Here is a 20,836-nt window from a genome sequence, read left to right on the forward strand (position 1 = left end):
ACGAGAAGGCCCGGGGAACACCGCAAACACCTCGGGATGGACTAATGCAAGTTGTGAAAGCTTACGGAACTTGAACGGGACTCCTGGTTTGAAAATTAAGTTAAAAAATGCATTGCTTCCCACTTAATCATGAAAATAGGCCATTGGGCGCCAAAGTTGTGTAACAATCACGAGAAAGCCCAGAGAATACCTTGAACACCTCCAGGGGGACCAATGTAAGTTGTGGAAACTTACAGAACTAGCACAGGACTACCGGTTTGAAAACTAAGTCGAAAAAGGCACTTTTTTCACACTTAAGCTTGAAAATAGGCATCGGGGGCCAAAATCGTGTAACAGTCACGAGATGGCCCGGGGAACACATCAAACACCTTAGGACGGACCAATGTAAGTTGTGGAAATTTACGGAATTAGCACGACACTTCCGGTTTGAAAACTAAGTCGAAAAAGCCACTTTTTTCACACTTAAGCTTGAAAATAGGGCATCGGGGGCCAAAATCATATAACAGACGCGAGACTTTCCGGGGAACACCTCAAACACCTCTAGAGGGACCAATGTAAGTTGTGGAAAGTTACAGAACAAGCATGGGACTTCCAGTTTGAAAACTAAGTCAAAAAATGCATGTTTTTCACTTAAAGCTTGAAAATAGGCCATCGGGGGCCAAATTTTTGTAACAGTCACGAGAAGGCCCGGGGAACACCTCACACCTCGAGAGAGAGAAGAGAGATAGCGAGAGAGAGAAGAGAGACAGAGAGAGAAGAAAGATGGACGAGAGACACAGAGAAAGAGAGAGAGAGACAGACAGACAGAGAGAGAAGAGTGATGAGTGAGAGTGTGAGAGAAGAGAGACAGAGACAGAGAGAGACAGACAGACAGAGAAAGAAGAGTGATGAGTGAGAGAGAGAGAGAAAGAGAGAGAGAGAGATAAAAGAGACAGAGACACATAGAGAAAGAGAGAGACAGACAGACAGAGATGAGTGAGAGAGAAAGAGAAGAGAGACAGAGAGATAGAAAGATGAAAAAATGGGTGAAAAGAGAAATGTTCAAAAGAGTAAGACGACATCGTTTTTATTTTTTTATTTTTTTTTGTAACAGAAAAATGCCGTTGCATTTATTTAAACCATTTTATGACTATATATATATGAAGCCGTCTCAAAGCCACAATATATATGTATTTTTTTTTTTTTTTTTTTTTTTTTTTTTGCAACGGTACGTATTACAATCGCAAAAAATTCTTCTGTTTTCTTTTTTTTTTTTGCGACTGCAACTGGTACCTTTTTTTTTTTTGCGACAGCAGTTTCTGTCATCAGAAATACTCTTTTTTTTGCGACGGCAAGTTGTGCCGTCTCAAAAAGTCACATTTTTTTAGACGGGAAGTTGTGCCGTCTCCAAAAGTCACATTTTTTGTGACGGCAAATTATGCCATCTCAAAAAGTCACATTTTTTGAGACGGCAAGTAGTGCCGTCGCAAAAAGTCACATTTGTTGCGACGGCAAGTTGTGTCGTCTCAAAAAGTCACATTTTTTCAGACGGCAAGTTGTGTCGTCGCAAAAAGTTCCGTCTCATAAGCCCACTTTTCTTGTAGTGATACCATCCAGTGTTGTTTTGGGGATCCTTCGGTACTTGTGGGAGAAGGGAGACAATGGAGGACACTCACTTTCTTATGCCCCAATGTGCGGTGAGAAGGATATCCATGTGTTTGGAATCTTTGATGGTCATCGAGGTGCGTCATAAATTAAGAGCTACTTATTTTCATCCTATTGGTGTATTTGGTACCAAACTCAAGCAACAGTGGATTTTAATGAGAACTAAAGCTCATGTGGGTGATCACAATATTAATTAATAAACAATTGCTTGGGCATCACTTGAAGTGTTTCTTAATGAAACCAGAATGACATAATGAGCATTACAAAGCCCAACTATTACAAAATGGAATTGTTTTGGAAATTAGTTTTAAGAAATAAATGTTTAAATTCTTGAAGAATTCCTTTTTTTTTTTCTTTTTTTTTATAATTCTTTTTGGTTGTTTCCAAACATAGCCTATGTGTCGTGCATTAGTTGCTCTAGATTACAATAAAAATGGCAAGATCAAATGCAGGTGCAGCAGCTGCTGAGTTTTCTGCTCGAGCTCTACCAGGATTTTTGCAAAGTCTTGGTTCCATAAAAAGGTTTCTTCCATTCTATTATTCTTGTGGCTCTTTACATTCTATAATCTATATATGAATCTATTTAATAAGAAGTACATATTTTTATTTTGTATTTGATAACAATGCAGTCCGTCCGATGCATTACTAGAAGCATTTGTCAAGACATGTTGCATTCAGGAATGAATTGGATTCCCATCGTAAATCTAAGGGAGTTATTCAGAAAGACTGGCATCCTGGTTGCACAGCCATTGTGGCTCTTATAGTCAGAAACAAGCTTTTTGTTGCTAATGCTGGCGATTGCAGGGCAATGCTATGCCGAGCTGGCAGTGCTTATGCTCTAAGTAAGGTGAGATCGGACTTGATTTATCAACTAAATGACTGTGTAGTTGAAACATTCTATTAGAATAAAACATGGACCTTTTTAAACTTATTTTATTAAAAATTGTCTCCTTTGCTTACCCAAATGGGTTAAATTGTTCTCCAACTAATTCAACTTGATGCTGTAGGATCATGTTGCAAGTTGTCCCGAGGAGAGAGAACATATTATCAGTGAAGGGGGACAGGTCAAATGGCAAGTTGACACATGGAGGGTTGGGCCTGCTGCTCTCCAGGTTTTCTTCTTATCCTTTGCTTAACGATATTCTAGAAAAATGTGTAGACTATTGTCTTCTAATATGGTTGTCTATTGTGAGGAAGTATATAATATAAACTTATTTGTTTCGTCAAATTCTTTTTGCACCAAGTGTTAAGACACATGGACCACCACTACAACCCATATCTAGGGATATCTTGAGCATTATGATTACCAAAAATACTTATGATCACTAAAACATGAGAGAAAATATAAAAGGTAAGGAGTTGGTCTTCGCATCCTACTCCAACTTCTGAGCGTAGCGAGGAGGCTCCTTGTGTCCTGCATCGGCTGGTAGTTGTATGGAGGGTTCATCAGTTGTCACCATGAAGAGGAACATTATGCAAGTTGGGCTGAAAGCATTCGATGTGGTTGTTGACGAGGTTGATCGCAAGAAGATGTGGGTCGCGAAAAAGGGTAGATCTCTGCAAAGATCCCTGATGTTGGGATTTGAAGTTCCTTTGTTGGCTCAAAAGAAGCTTCTTAATTCCTGAAGAGAGGTCTTTTGGGCAGTCTCAACCTCTCAGAGGGCGCATAGGCTTTTGGAGGTCTAGAGACTGGTGAATAGGAGTGGTTGCTCCTTGAGGTTAGGATTTTTGGGGCAAATCAGTGGCAGGTTGTCACACCCCACCCCAATTTCATATTAGAAATCTTAGGCATGATGGTTAAGGGTTAAAGGCTAGTTAAGATTATTAAGTTAAAATAGTGAGATCTTCTATTGTAAGTTCATATTAGATTATTCACCCAAAAAAAAAAGTTCATATTAGATGTGGACTGATTCAAAAGAGTAGGGTGATTGATGTATGTTTTAAAGCCTAATTTAGTGTTCAAGGGTTCAACAACAAAAATGGAAACGAATAGCAAAGCAAATGATTTAGATTTCAATAACCAGACTTGCTTCATATTGTGTGTGTTTATAATCCTAGTGTATAAAAGTAGCACACACCGAACTCTCTTTCCTCCCTACTCAAATCCCATTACATTACACAAAAGAAACAGTACAGGTACAACTTTCAGGTATATACATTACACTTTACAATCAGCTCACAACAGTACAGTAAAAAAATAGGGTAAATTACATTAAACCCCCCTCAACTATGACCTATTTTTGAGTTGCCCCCTTAATGTTTTAAAGGCAACACTTACCCCCCTTGAAGTATATGAATTGCAAAAGTCATTAACACTGTTAACAGAAATTATTAAGTTACCCTTTTACCCTTCAATTGTATTGCTACCAGACTACCATTATCTTCTTCAACCACTACCTAATTTCTTCCAAACCCTAATCAAATCAATTCAATCCCAAACCCTTAATTCCACAGTGTCTCCACAATTCCGATTAACAAACACAACAAATTCATTTGACAAAGGGAGTAAAGTCAGCCACTGTGAATCACCACAACAATCCCATATTTTTGCAGGACCTAATGATCAACAAAGGGAGTGAAGTTTGGGGGTGGCAATGGAGATGGGGGTGTTGTTTAAGGGCTTGGGGTTTTGAACTCATTGAAGAGAGAGAGAGAGAGAGAGAGAGATGAGGGGTTGGCAATGTCTACAACAGCTTACGGCAATGGCAATGGCAATGGCAACAACGGTGGTTGAAGACAATGGCCCACCTCTCTTCATCTCACTTGCCACATGCAACCCCTCTTCCAGCCTACACCAACTCCTTTTTTTTTCTTTCTTTAACCAATAGCATCTCCTTCATTGTTCCTCCCTCCTCCCATCTCTGCACCACCACCTTATTTCCCCCACCACTCACCACCTCCCCTTTCGATTCCCACCAAGCCGAAACCCCTTCCCCACAGCCTCCCTCCCACTGATCAAACACCCCAATACACTAAAAGCCCTATATTAATTCAACATATGTCCACTAAAATCCCCCCACTTAATAAACGTATCACCATCAAAACCCTCAATTCTTTTGCTGTGGAACTTTTTTATCAAATCATAATGGCTTGGCTAATAAGGGTTCTCTAGTTGGTATTAGCCATGAGAGTTTCTGGTTATGGCTTGGCATTTCTGGCCATGTAGAGTTGCTGGTTGTGTATATATATACGATGTATGTATATATAATAAGGCTTTTTTAGTCATAAATTTTTAATGACAGTATGATACATTTATGCCAAATGACAACCGGTGTGATGACAGAAGAGGTTTAGAGTTACAAAACAAAACTATAAGCGGGTTGAGTGTTGAATTTTTAAACATTGATTTTTAACTTGACAATGGGTCATAGTTGAGGGGGGTTTACTGTAATTTACCCTAAAAATATATATGTTGTTAGAATAGGAAATTGATAGAATAGGAAATTGATCAGAATTATCAATATAAAAGGGAATGAAGTCTAACTCATTCCCTAACTGTTTCTTTTCTCTAAACCTACATATGTGTATATATATGTATGTATGTATATTAATATGATTTACCCTAAAACATTGATTTTGGTTCTCTGTGTGGTGTAGCTAAAATTAAATACAACAATAGGTTGAGTATAGGAAGATTCATAGTTCTCAACCAAACTTGCTAGCATGTCCATCAACAAAGCACACCTACAGTAGGCAAACATTTTTTCTTTAATTTGTTAAAGTTATATATTCCTTTATTTTTATTTTTCCTTCATGTCTTGGGAGGGCCTGAACCTTGCACCTTATCTTTTTGGGTATTAAGAGATAGCACTGAGCTAATAGCTGATATTTTATTTATTTTATTTTTTAAATTCTAAATAATGAATTGGAAACAAAAGGTTGGTTTCTATTTAATGAGGTTTCTGTAAACTAGATTTAAAAAATAAAGAAACAAGAAGAGGGTGGGTAAACAGGAACACATGGTCCCTGCCCGGCCCCACTCTTTGCCCGTGCTTCCAGTATTCAACATGATGTGAAAGCAATAATCAATAATTTGTGGTTGAATTTGAAGTTTATTAATCACATATTTTTTACAGGTTACGCAGTCTATTGGTGACGATGATATGAAGCCTGTTGTGATTGCAGAACCTGAGATAACTGAGACCATACTGTATGTAGAAGATGAATACTTGGTAAGGTCCTTTGATCTGATAATCTTCTGTTATCTGGGGTTTGTTATTTGTGTGCTACGACAAACTAATAAATGGATTTGTGGCTTCTAAATAGACTTTTATGTACAGTTTCTACGGAAATCAGAAATTTTCAATAACTGCAGTTGCATCTGCTTTAATCACTTTAAAAGCATTTGTTCTATATGCCATTACCAAACACAATTTTCTGTAGTGCCTGGATGATCATAGCACAATTCATGTTCTTGCAATTTGAAATTTGTAGGCCCCCAATTTAGGAGGTCCCGTACTTGGAAATGTTATTAGCAAGACAATAGAATAATCCTGAGATATATTATTGAAGTTTGAAATCTGTAGCCTTACAGAACAAGATTTTCTCCAAGTGTTTCCCACAAACACTCCATTAATACCAATAGTTTAAAAACCCTTTTACGAATGATGTGGAAAAGAAGTATCACAAGGTTTTAGAACAATAAACTCTTAAGGAGTTGAATTTAAACAACAAAGCTCAAATGCAAAAGAATATGGAAGTTGAAGCTCAAAACTTGAAAGATCTTGATGGGTATTACATTTAATCCTTCATCCCATATTTGTAGACATGTAAAAATCTTGTTTTTATTGCCCTTCATCTCATTTTGGTCGTTCCAGTGCAGTAAATGCGTCTCTAGCAGTTGAAACGAAGTAGCTGTTGCATATTTTAGAATTTAAATTTTGCGAAGGAGTCAACTTATTTTGAATCTAGGTGAAATCTGAAGCTCTCAGAACTTTTCTTAAGGGATTAGATTTATTTTTTCAAGGAGTTGACTGATCCTTTTATCTGCACGACAATTGGAGTTCAGGGTCGACTCAAGACCTTTAATGTTTTTAAGATTTTCACGTGTTAAGCATCTCAAACTCATCCAAAACCCTTTCTAACTCCAAAATAATTTAGAGAATGAACATTTAATCATAAAACAAATATCAAAGACTTATTTTGGAGCTTTTTAATCTCAATCATTACAGCAGGAAAAATGTAAAACTTTTAAAACACTTGTACTCCTTTTGTAATGAATTATTCATCAAATACTAATGACAAAATCATGTTACATTCTCATATTTCATTAAGCTATCCAATACCTAACACCAAAGGATATTGACAATTCAAAGTACAAGTTTATCATTTGCTAGCCACTCACTAATTTTGTATTGTGAAATATCAAACATATATCACTGTAAAACACAACCAACAAAAGCATCATAGACAATATCAAAACTAAACCATAGGTCTAATTTCTCTTTCATTTGAAGCATTTTGAGGCTTCTTGAATTCAACCTTTATTCTTTTGTTATGTTTACAGTTAAAAATAGAATACAAGTATCTTGGCAGACTAACCCCAAGGGGTTGGCCTAGTGGTCAAGACCTGAGCCTAGGGTGTGCTCCCTTCAAAATCTACTAAGTGCAAACAATTTCTCGAGACCAGTTCATACGGGACTTTGCCCGACCCCCCACTAGTGGATGGTGGGATTGGTCTTCCGGTGTAGTCGGTCTAGTGGGCCAGATGCTGAGTTATCAAAAAAAAAAAAAATTATCTTTGCAGACTTGTAATTATTCTAATTTGTATTATGCTTTTCGTTTGTCAGTGCATAACACAGGTAGGCACTCAGATCAAACTTATTCAAAAGAGATCGTATACCACAATTTGAACGATTATGGTTTATGCCTTTGTTTTTCGGTTCTAAAAATAAAAAAATTCTAGCGACCTTGCCCTATCTCTTCCCTCCCCATTCACACCTCATGGTTTCAAAGCATTGAAATAAGACAAAACAAGGAGGGTGTGGAGTAAGCCTAGAATGAGAGAGTGTTCTGACGATTGAACTTCCATAGAACTACATGTAAAGTGATACAGTCCATACCTAATATTAGGAAGATAACCTCTCTAGTATATTTAGGACTGGTTAAGTTTGAGATAATATTATAGTGTTAAAGATATCAGAATATATGAAGATCCATAATTGAAGGGATTTGATTGTATCTCCCACTATATATATGGTGTACCATGTAATCAAGAAGATTAACTAGTGTGAATAAAAGATGTAGCCCATAGGGCTTTGTATGTGTAGACGTAGGCCAAGATTGACTGAACCACATTAACTTTTTGTGTTCTTTCTTCTCTCTTTTCTATTTTTATTATCTCTTCATATTCAACCTTCTTGTCATATTACCAATATCAACTGTTAACACCTCCCTTCACATGCTTCTCATATTTCTGAACTTGGAGTTATATTATTTAGTTTAGTGATCTCTAAAAAATGATCTTTTGAAAAAAATTACAGTGGCTGAAAAGGGGGGTGGGAAGTAAAACCCTAGATAATTTTGCGACCTTTATGCTTTTCCCAATAATTCTTATTTAATTCAAATGCTTATGATGTATGTTTCATTTGTAATCAGACCATTTTCAAAATTTTGCTTTATTTATGACGGATGGTTGTGACTTGTTAGCATATCACATTTTTATAGAGAGAGTAACAATATGTGTTCGACTGTCAGGTTATGGCTAGCGATGGCTCTGGGATGTTATGAGCAACGCAGAGATTGTTTGCATAATAAAGGACACAGTGAAAGAGCCTGGGATGTGCTCAAAGAGATTGGCAACCGAGGCTGCTGAACGTGGAAGCAAAGATAATATAACTGTTATTGTCGTTTTCCTGCATCCTGTATCTACTGCAGAGAGGATTTACTAGGTTTGATGGTATTCTTATACAAATTGTTTTGTATGTATGAAATTAATTTTAGTGAGACATGGAAATGAACTAGAGGTGGTAGGAAAAGGTTTACCTCCTCGTCTTGTGGAAATTGTATGCGCACATTTATTTTTAGTGGGAAACTACACAAAGCATATGCTTGTATTATTGGATTTCAATGTGCATATATGGAATAATATTGCTAATAGATGTTTAATGTGTTCACAGTGCGCGCGCGCGCACACACACTCTCTCTCTCCCCAAAAAGGCATGAACACTTCATTAAAATTAAGCTGCACTACATGATTAAGGCAGGAATTTTTGATATGATAATACGATTCAAATCTACATGAATATGTATATGGCACAACTCGTTAGCACGAATATTAAATAGGTTGGATTACTGTCAAATTTGTATAGAACAAAGCTAACACGAATAATTGCTATAATGAAAAATTAGTTACATATTTAATATTATTTCTATTAAAGGGTGTTATGACATTTTTTAATCTCTTATATAACTCCCATCTAACTAAGAAAAAAACATGTAAAATAGGATTTGAAAGCTAATAAAGGTTTTGTTTTTGTTTTCAATTGAAAATTTATTTGTCTACTGTTTGAGTTAATTTAGTAAATATATATATATATATATATATAATAAGATATTGTTTTTGTAAATTAAGAAAATCAAATTGAATTGAAATCAAATATTCTTATGAATAATTTCATTCAATATAGATTAGTTTCATAAAAATTAAATTGGGAAGAATTTTTTTTTTATATTTTTTGTACACTCGATATTTTTAGCTTATGGTAAAATATTTTTACATGACACATTAATACTATACAAATCGGATACAAATTAGAAATGACATAACACAATAACACGAAATAATACATGAGTTAGGTTATTATTAAGATAATTTTGACACATTCAAAATATCACGACACGAACACGACCCCGAAAGCATGCGAAGAAAGCAAGAAAACCTATATAACTATATTAGTAAAGCGTAAAGAGATTTTCTCTTCTTATTATCTTAGTATTGACCCTGAAACATTTGTACTAACCCAAATCCGGTTCATCCCTCTTTTGATTTATTAACTAGAGTTTCAGACTTGTTGATATTATTATGGCCGTGAAAGGCCTCAAATGAGAGATTTTTCTTGCTTCACTCCCAGCATTGAAAATAGGCAGCCTTATGTCAATATGAGCTCGTCCGAAGATCGTGATTTAGCTGTTGCGAACTCCTCAGCTTTCTGCTAGACCCACCCTCTAGCTGTAAAAATTAATGTTCGCCATTTATTTGTTTCATAACCATCACTACTATATCATAATCTAGGATCACAAAATTTCTAAACCAAGACAACTACTATACACAATTCTAAAAACAAAAAAACAAAAAATAACAACCACCACTATTCGTGATAATCAAACACAAATATAAATCATTAACCAAACATTCCTAATATTATTTTGGTTAATAAATTTGGTTGGAGATTTAGCAAATGAAAGGGAAAAAGTATGTAAAATACGAATAAAATATAGTTACATTTTATCGACATTTCACAAAACTTTTTCTTTTTCTTTTCAAATCCTTACTAAAATTTATCAACCGAATACAACCTAAATATTTGGGGGAAATCAAAACAGTACACTTTTGGGATATTCTAAATAAATGTACTTTTTGACTTTTTATAAAATACGAGTTGGGTATGGGTTGGGTTTGGAGTGATGTGATAGAGAGGTGATATGACTTAAATAAGATGATATGACTTAAATAAGATAGTAACTTTTTGACTTTTTAATTTTTTTAGAGGATGACAAACAAGGACGGCAAGATTTTTCTTTACTCTAACCAGGGGCACGGCTATAGATTTTCTTGTAATTTTATTGTGCATAGCTTTAAACTATAAACAAACGAAATGATATTTGCAATGCTTTGTGATCGGGGAGAAGTTTGGTATTAAAATAGTTAAAAACTTATTCAAAAATCAAAAAGCTTAAAACTCATATAAAAAAACAAAACTCATTTTTTATTTTTTTGCATATTTTCCATAAAAAATAAAATAAAAATTAGAGTCATTTACAAACACTTTCATTTTTCACTTCATATTTTAATCAAAAATTTACTAAAAATAAATCACTTCCCAAAAGAAAATTAAAAGATGGGAAGACGAGTAATGGTATTTGATTGTATTTGTACCAATGTAGTCACTATGTTAAACCACTTGCGTGGCTAGTCCTTTGGTCACTAAGTCTCTCTTAAGGAGAAATTTTGAGTTACACTCTTAGGAGTATAATAGGAGGCAAGACTTTAGTGTTTGTTAGGAGAAGGTGTGAGTTCAACTCCCTTAGATGTTAATCTAATAACTAATTACTAATTTTTGCTAATTAGAAAATAAAAAATAAAAGCAGAAAAACAATGAAAAAAGAAGGGTTGAAGATGGAAGAAAAAGTAAAAGGTGTGAGTTCAACTCCCTTAGATGTTAATCTAATAACTAATTACTAATTTTTGCTAATAAGAAAATAAAAAATAAAAGCAGAAAAACAATGAAAAAAGAAGGGTTGAAGATGGAAGAAAAAGTAAAATAAATGAGAAGAGAGGGGAAGGAAATAGCGAAAATATTGTACGTAAATATATTAAAATATACGTTTTTATAATTATAAAAAAAATTAAAAAAAGAATATCATTAAATATGCAATAATTTTCCCAATCAATATTAAAATAGATGTATATTTGCAAAACAAAAAATAGAAAAGAAAATAATATTATATAGATACTTTTTTCATATTATAGAACAAGTAGTGCTATATAAAAAATAAAAATAAAAAATTGTACTCAAATATTGCAATAAAAACAAAATAAGTAATGCTATATGGGTGTAATTTTTATCATTGTTACATCATTTTGAGAGTAAATTTTATATAAAAATTATGGCGACATATCATTTTTCTTGTAAAAACATTATGTTAATTTGGACCTAAACATCTAAAAATTCAAGAAATGACTAGTGTACACACCCTTTAAAAAAAAATAATCACGCCATAAGAATCTCTAATTCTGACCCTTAAATATTTGAAAATTAATGTGTCCATTTATGTGTTTCACAACTATCACCACTATATCATAATCTAGCATCACTAAATTTAAAAACAAAGACGACCACTACACTCAAATAAAAAATAAAATAAAAAAAAGGCAACCAATACACGTGATAATCAAACACCACTATAAATCATTAACAAAACATTCTTATGTATTTGGGGAAGAAAAAAAGATTGGGAACTCTAAATTAAGAGTTTTAATAGTTTTAATTGGTGTGTAGGTCTCATGTGATGTGATGTTTTGATTTTGCTTTTTTTTTTTCTTTTTTTTTATTTCTCACATTATTAGTGCTCTTTTAGAACTCCCAAATTAAAAGGATGTATCATTACTGATTTGGGAAAAACCAAATCTATACATTTAATAATGTAGAATTTTCTTTACTCTAGCAGGGCCCACAACTATAAATTTTCTTGTAATTTTATTGTGCATAGCTTTTAACTATAAATCAGCCAAATAATGTTTGCAATGCTTTTGTGATTGAAAAGAAATTGTTTTGTGTTAAAATAGTTAAAAACATATTTAAAAAAATAAAAAAGTTAAAAAATCATATAAAAAAATTTAAAATTCTTTTTCATTTCTTTTACACATTTATTCTAAAATCAGTAATGATACATCCTTTTAATTTAACCCTAGGATTGGACTTGGGCCTAGGCCTAAATTTTTTGGAACTGGACTGGCCCTGGTCTGACCCTAATTTTTGGCAAGAGCCCGAGCAGGACCAAGCTAGACAGGCCAAGCCAGGCCGATTTTACACCCCTAGCAAAGGGTCGTTATCTGTATATCTATTTCTAAGAAGCTTTTGATTACATCATATAAATATCTCTTTCAATTTATACATAAAAGTCATTCTTTATAAGGTACAACTATGTAATGTATAAAAAAAATTAACTATCATTTCATGTCAGTTACCTACTACTAAATTCTATTTCTCCTCTTTACCTTTGCTACATAATAGTCTAAAAAGGTTATGAATTGACTGAGACATCACATGCAAAAGTTGTTAGGGTAAATGCTAAAAGGTGTGTACCATATACGTTTTTGTCATGTATTTTTTGCGAAATAAAATGTTTATTTTTATAGTAAATGTTACGTATTTTTAGCCCAAAGCGGCCAAAAATCCAAAAAAATAAATAAATAAATATCTTGAAAAGTACACCAAAGCATCACTGTTTGGCCTGATAGCAAATCTTGCTATACTCACAGGTACCCGTCCTCCCTATAAAGGTTGGGTGATTCTATTCTATGAGGCTCACAACCCATGAAAAGTAGAAGTAGTGAGAGCTCCATGGAGAAGAAGCGTGGGTGTTGGTCATTTTTCACTTGCAAAACCCTTTGACTTCAAAAGACACTTCCAACAGTATCCCAACAGTCAGTCTTGTTTATGATCTAGGTATAGTATATATTTATATTGCAAAACTAGCCTGACTAGGCCCGAGGCCCAGTCCAGCCCAACCCTTTCGGACTAAAGCTTGGACCATGTTTTTCTGACTCAACCCTCCCCGAAGCCTAGGCCCAATGACACCTACAAGCTATTTTGGTGAAAGAAATTAAAAAATTAAAAAAATCAAGCTCGAACGAGAAATGACCAAAGCCTGTGCCCAGGCCCAAGCTGAGACCCGAAGCCTGGTTATCCCTGAGCCTGGGCTTTGGCATGGGACTAGATTTTTAAGAACTAGACCTACTCGGTTCAACCCGATTTTTTGCATGAGCCCAAGCAAGGCCAGGCTGTGATGATTTTATACTCCTAGGAACGGGTTGTTACCTGTATATCTATTTTCTAGGGAGTCTTTGGCTACACCATATAAATATCTATTTTCATTTATATATAAAAGCTTTTCTTCATAATGTACAACTATGATAATGTATAAAAATAAATAAATAAATAACTATTATAAAAAAATGACTTGTTAAATTTATTTAATTTTCTCCTTATGAAATATAACATAATTTTCACAAAGTTTAAGTAAGAAATTATATTCAATTAATCATATACTAAAACTAATTCAATTTTTTTTATCCACGCCCTGGCCCTCTAGACATAATTTTTTATTCTACCCCTACTAACATCTACCTTAATAGCTCATGTTAACAAACTTCATAAATCGAATGCTAGTCAATAATGGAATGCTAAGAAAAAGAAATGGAAAATTCACATAGAATTTGTTCAATTAAATACATATGGAGACCATGGACTTTTTGTAGAGAGTGATTAGACTAACAAAAAAGATTTGACATAGAATTTGTTCAATTGGATACATATAGAGACCACAGACCTTTGTATACAGTAATTCGATTAACAAAAGAATTTGTTCAATTAAATATCTATGGAGACCATGAACCTTTGTAGATGGTAATTTGACTAATAAAAAACTCACATACAATTTATTCAATTAAATACATGAGGAGACCAGTGACCTTTGTGGACACTAATTTGACTAACAAAAAAATTGAAATAGAATTTGTTCAATTAAATACATATGGAGACCATAGATATTTATAGATAGTAATTTGACTAACAAAAGAATTGGCATAGAATTCGTTCAATTAAGTACATATGAAGAACACGAACCTTTGTAGACAGTAATTAGACTAACAAAAAAAATTGGCATAAAATTTTTTTAATTTTAGACGGTAATTTGACCAACAAAAAAAAATTGACATAAAATTTGTTCAACTAAATACATATGGAGACCATAGATCTTTATAGACGGTAATTTGACTGACAGAAAAATTGACATAGAATTTGTTCAATTAAATACATATGGAGACCACAAACCTTTCTAGACGATAATTTTTTATGCGACCTACAAAATATTGATATGGAATTGTTCAATTAGATGTATGCTATTAAGTATTAACCTATGTAACCCTTAGCTTGTTTATGGTTTGATTATCTATAAGGAATATGTGTAAATTTAAAGGTAATAAAAAGTTATATAATCTATCATAAGTGAAAATATTATGAGGGAAAGACTTTAACTAGGTTGCAAACGAGTAATAGTTTGTTCAACATTGGTTTGAAAACCTGTTCATTTTCAAAGCATATTCAAACTTGGTATATTTAAGTAACAAGTTTATCTCAAACAAATTTTTAACAAGTCAAATACGAGTTGAGCTCGAGTAACTTATTTGTTTTTATAGTGCACAAATATTTAACAACGATCAAACTTGGCTTATTTACATAACAAGTTAATCTTGAACAAATTTTTAACAAGTAGTAGAACAAGAGTCAAGCTCGAGCAGTTTTTTTTAATAGTGCATAGTCGATAATAGGTTGTTTACGATTGATTTGAAAACTTAATCAGATTTAAAATGTGTTTATAATTGGCTTGATTACATAAGGAGTTCTCGAACGAACTTTTAACGAGTCAAATACTAGTCGAGCACAAACAACTTTCTTTGTTTTACAATCCTAACTTTAATTAATATGTAACAAAAAAAAAATAGTTTAATTTGTTAAATCTAACTGGGGACTTTTACTTCCCTTTGGACTTGCCACTCTTCGAAACAAAAAGAGAAAGACAACTTATTTAATTTTTTAACTAAGTCCACGAAGAAGGAAAGTTACTACACCCACATAGAAAAGAAGGTGCAGAGAATACATTATAAGAATCCTAAATCTGCGAGAAAACTAAGAGCTAGTCGGAAGGAAAGAAAAGATATCCATTTGAATCCTTACTTGTGTACTCGTTGACGAAGTAGAATGATAACAAAAATACTATATGTAATTGACCTTACTTAATTGAGACACAACTGAGATTAATTTGGTTAAGATGCAAATTTATTTTCTTTATTGTAATATAAGTTATAAATAAATTGGTAGATAGTACTAGCTTACCCATTACAACCCAACATTAAACATGCTACACATGTCAAATTAACCCAACACAATTTATTTATTAATTAATTAATTAGTTAAGTTGCTATTGAACTATTTTGTGTAATATATTTGTAAGTCAACATGACCCTACAAACCAGTTAATTGAACAGGCTTGACATTCCTAGACTATTCCAAATGAATCAAATAATTAAATAAATTACATATATGAAGAGTATTTTTTAAAGATACAAATTAATATTTGGTTTGAAGTATTTATTTCAAGGGAAAAGGTGTTTTGAGGTTATGCTCAGACACGTGGCATGGTATGATGCACTTACATGTATGAATATGGTCCAAATAGGCTTTAAGTGACCTGGCATATGAGGGCGGACTCAAGAAATTAAATCAGAAAGCCACTTATTAATTATTACATTAAAAACTTTTACAAAAATATTTCACATAAATTTTTACGATTGACTTCAAGAAAAATAAAAAATAAAAAAAATAATGTTATTTGTAACTAGTTTATCATGGACCAAAAAAAAAAAAAAAGTCGTGGATATAAGTTTTAAGATAAATTATATAATGATAAAGTAATTTTTATATCAAATATGAGTAAAAATTCAATATAATAGTAATATTGCGTCATCATTGACATGTGATATCACCAATCAATAGTAAATAAATACATGGAGGATGAACAACACATGTCAAAATGCAACTAACAATCCAATAAATTCCATATCTTTATTGAGATTAATTATTTTTCATGTCAATTATAATAGACATCACCACTATATTGAAATTTTCATAAACAATAATAAGACTTATTGTAGTCTCTTTATTTTCAATCAAAATAACCATTATTGTTATCATAATTTAAAAAATGTCATTGACATTTCACTCTAAATAATATTTTTATAATTTTTTTTATTTAAAGTATTTTTTTATGTTTGTAAAAAAAAAAAAAAATCCAAAACTCAAGGGGGCACGTGACCCTTAGACCCTCTTTGCCTCCGCTGCTGACAACTACTGACAACTACCGATGTGGTTGGGCTTGTGGGGCTTACTACTGGAGGTCATTGAGATGGTACTAAAAGGCTAATCTGGCATATCAAATTATATGTGGCTAGTTGATCCTTCTTAAGCAGAGTGTACAAATATCGTTAGAGTTGTTAGACAGTGTTCAGGAAGCTTGAAAGGCTAGCCAAAATGCCTTTGGAAGGTTCCTAAATTACTGCTGAAGAAACACCTTTGGGTTCAGATGGAGTTAAGCACGATTCTTATGATGTTAGAGAGGCATGTTTAACCCCTACCATCCTCTATTTTCATCTACAAAAGTGTACAAGTGGTCTTACGCCTCAAAGAATGTGAATAATGCAGTTATTTAGGCTAAATATAACATAATATTAACAGAATTAGCAGAAAAATAGCTGGTATAGTGTATTGTTAAGAACATATGTATAGAATATGTTACTGTTGAAAACTATAATGTAGTAGCAGAGATTTAACTGTAAAACTCTCGTAGGAACAAGGAGACTAAGTTCAAAGATTAATTTAGATATAAAACATATGCAAAAAATGGTAAAAGGCTTTGTTTTGCTCAAAAAGAACTCTTAAAGCTAAATTTGTGAAGAACTGGAGCTTCTACTACGGAGATTTTCAAGAGAAAGGGCTTCCCCAATAAAGAAGAAGAAGAACCCCTTATTTATAGAGAAATAAGGCTTCTAAGATTTAGACAAATGTATAGACCAATAATTGCATATAGATACTAATATGATATATGCAAAGTTTATTTCCATAATAGGAAAAGAAATTAATCTTACCATATATAGTAAATTTCAGGAGTAATAGTTGTCTACCACTGCTACTGAACAAATTGAAAGATGGTTGAGATTACCTAATTAGACCTCCATAAATGAGAAAGTGACACTTAAGAGGTGACTACAGACTCCTCTTTTTGACCGACCCTACTACTTGAGCGCTTTCTTTTGATTACCCGATGATAAAAATAGGAATGTATTTCTCGCATAATTCTCAGTAAGAAATATAGAATTTATGTTTTAGTTCCAACCCTAAGTCTATTTTGGCCTAAGTGTTTAAGTCTTGTTCAAAACTCCCATTCGAAACCTTCTTTCCGCTCTTTGTTCCGAATATTTTCGTAGTATTTCGAGGCTCACTTTTAAACTTCAAAATGAAGCTTTTTTCTGAGGAAAACGAGCAAAGAACAGTGTAGAAATAGGAGGAAATGATGATAACTCTGTTGAAAAATCTTGTTTCGTGCAAAATAGTCAACCACAGCTAACTTTTTTGGCCAGCCAGCCAATTAATCGGCCAACCAGCCAATTAGTTTGCCAGCCAGCCAAGGTTTTTTGGCCGATCGGCTAATTTGCCCAGGAGTAGGGCAATTTCGAAAAAATTCTTGTTGAAAGCGTATAGGTCATGCCATTTTAGATCTTTTGTTGATACATTCATGCACGATGTACACACCCACCCCCTCTATTATCCTCATTTGGCCTCTATTGTCAAAGGGTGATTGTCTTCTTCCCAAAAGAGAGCATCCAATACAACCACCCTTATCACCCCATTATACTTGTCTTTCACCTTGTCTCCCACTTCCTTAACTTGGCCTTCCATCATTGGCTATATGGAGGAACAAAGGAATGAATGAAAGGGAAGAGAAATGAATTAAGAGAAAAAGAGAGATATATAGAGAGAAAGAGAGAAGTCTTCAACATTTGAGCTATAAGCTTCCATACACTGATATACCATCTTCCATATATCAAAACTAGGCCAGAAATTCTGTAAGAGACATATTCTTGAGCATTAATCGAAAAGAGAGTGAGTGTTGTTGAAATTGAGAAAAACAAAAAGTTATATAACTCCCCACACACACACACTGTTAAACAACCCAAAAATACCATTCTAACTAGAATTTCAAATTTTCGAACTGAGAATTGAAAACACACTTCATAATCTTGAAAAGGAAGTTTGGAAATCAAATTCTTCTTTGGAAGGTAAATTTTACATAATTTTCATTTTCTTTACTTTCTTGCATTTTCTTTCTTATATTGCTTTTCTTGCTTCAATTTCATGTTATAAACCTGTTGTAAGTTAACTGGAAGTGGTTAGTTGAGCCACTTGCATATTTTTCATTTGTTTTTCTGGTGTTTGAACAAAATAGAGTTTTTGTCCTGATTTGATTGGCCGGCCGGCTAACTTTTGGTCGGCTAGCCACCTCTTCTAGACAAAACCCAACAGCCTCCCGATGTCAAGAAAAATAGTCTCCGATGGTCTCAGAGGCCCCCTGAAGCTCCTATTTTTCTTTTATTTTAGTTAGAGAGAGTTGTGAGGATATTTTGCTGTAACATTTTTGTTGCTCTTCCCCCCAAATCTTATTTGTAATATTCAAAGCGTTGTAATAATTCCCTACTCCCACTTCTTTCTATCACGTTCTTTTATTTGCTTTCCCTATTTGTACATATGTAGTATATCAAGCTTGTTATCATATCCATGCTTTGCATCCATGTTTTATACCTTAAGATCTGGCTAAATTTGCATATATGAGTTTAATCTTATTATGTGATTTTGTGCGTTATCTCATGTCTTGAGATGATTCATATGTCATATATTTTAGAAGTCGGATCTTTAGTTGAATTTCATGAATGAATTGCATTAGGATTTTGTATATAAGATCTTGCATTTTAAAATTTTAAATATATTTTTAGAACAATATCAATTTTATAAAAATAGAATTTGTATATTAAATATTAAATATATTTTAATAAAATAAAATAAATTTAAAAATATAAAGATAATTTTTATTTTTTATTTTTATTTTTATTCAAAGAATGAGGTGAGTGTACGTGTGCTGGGATAGAACTAGGAGAAGATTATGAGGGGTCATGACCTTCTGTCTCTGTGAAAATTTTATTTTCCATAGTACTTCTAAATATATATATATATATATATGTATTGTTTTATAAATAAAATAGCATCTTAGTATAAAAGATATATACTTCATACTTTTCTCATCTTTTATTCTCTATTATTTTTCTAGAAAAAAATTTATTCATTCTATTAGAGATTGTTTATATGATATTTAAATTTTTTTATGTGTATATGTATAATTTATATATCATATTGTACATATATGTGTATTTGTCTATACGGTAAAAAAATATTATTTATCTTTTAACCCCTGTAGTAATAAAATCCTAATTTCATCTCTGTATGAGAGAGAGAGAGAGAGAGAGTACGTGCAAGGCATATTAGTGAGTGTAAGAGTTAAGGGTAAAATCCATTTAGTTTAATTTTATAATTATGATTTAAGTGTGAAATTGTGATTTTAAGTGTGGAGTTGTGAGTTCAGTTTAAAAAAAATAAAAATTTATTTAGTTATGAGTTTTGAAAATATTTTTGATTTTTTGAATTTTGAATTTTGAAAAGAATTTTAAGTTTTGAAAAGAGTTTTAAGTTGTATTTTGAGTTTTAAATTTTTGAATTTTGAGTTGTATTTTGAAATTTTTCGAATTTATTTCTTTTAAATATTTAAAAACGTTTTAAGAAAATTTAATTTTCATTTTAAATATTTTATTTCACTTTTGTAAAATTTTTAAATTCAAAACACAACTCCACACTCAAATCATAAGCAAACACATAACTCTAAACTCAATTCAAAAACTATTTTTAAAACTCATAACCAGACATATAACTCAAAACTCAAAACTCAATTCAAAAACTTTTTAATCAAAATATTTTTTTTTATTTTTATATTTCATTGAAAAATATTTTTTGTTATTTTTTGGGCAAATTACAAACACCCCTCGAGATTTGATGAAAATATGGATTCCCCCTAAGGTTTGAGAAATTACAAATTACCCCTTGAAGGTCAAATTTGCATAACAAATTAAGAGGAAATCTGTATGAAAATAAAAACCTCAGGGGGTAATTTGTTATGGAAATATAAATATCAGGGGGCGGTATGTAATTTCTCAAACCTCAGGGGAATCTGTATTTTCACCAAACCTCGAGGGGGTGTTTGTAATTTGCCCTTATTTTTTTAAGTATTGGCCAAATAATTTGTTATAGTTTAGATATATATATGGCCATCCAAATTTTTTTGAAATTAAAAAAAAATTAAATATTTTAAAAAATAAAATCATTATTTTAAAACATAAAATAAAAAAATATTTTCTTAAATTTTTCTTTAAATAAAATTTTAAAAAGAGTTTAGTTACGAATTTTGAAAAGAGTTTTAAATTAAATTTTGAATTGTGTGTTTGATTGCACAATTGGAAAAGAATTTTGAATTTTTTTATTCGAATTACAATTTCAAAAGAATTTGGTTATCGGAATTTTTATTAGAATTT

The 20,836-nt window shown here is 32.4% G+C and overlaps 1 protein-coding gene across 4 annotated transcripts in view; it reads left to right on the plus strand.

Annotated features, from left to right (window-relative positions):
- The window catches only part of LOC114284015 (protein kinase and PP2C-like domain-containing protein), a 50,452-nt gene extending 41,710 nt beyond the window's left edge, over window positions 1-8,742 (plus strand). For 3 of the 4 annotated variants that reach the window (XM_082898179.1, XM_082898178.1, XM_082898180.1), the window contains 5 exons: window positions 2,097-2,166; window positions 2,274-2,491; window positions 2,652-2,756; window positions 5,721-5,816; window positions 8,341-8,742. In XM_082898179.1, the coding sequence (XP_082754305.1) occupies window positions 2,453-2,491; window positions 2,652-2,756; window positions 5,721-5,816; window positions 8,341-8,373 (273 nt within the window). In that variant the 5' untranslated portion in view covers window positions 2,097-2,166; window positions 2,274-2,452 and the 3' untranslated portion in view covers window positions 8,374-8,742. Of the gene's footprint in view, window positions 1-1,583; window positions 2,167-2,273; window positions 2,492-2,651; window positions 2,757-5,720; window positions 5,817-8,340 lie in introns of all 4 variants that reach the window. The other variant, XM_082898177.1, reaches the window with a different exon arrangement.
- Window positions 8,743-20,836: the final 12,094 nt, after the last annotated feature.

This window comes from Camellia sinensis, chromosome 12 (genome assembly GCF_055761805.1).
Source record: "Camellia sinensis isolate YWXY chromosome 12, ASM5576180v1, whole genome shotgun sequence".
Taxonomy (NCBI): domain Eukaryota; kingdom Viridiplantae; phylum Streptophyta; class Magnoliopsida; order Ericales; family Theaceae; genus Camellia; species Camellia sinensis.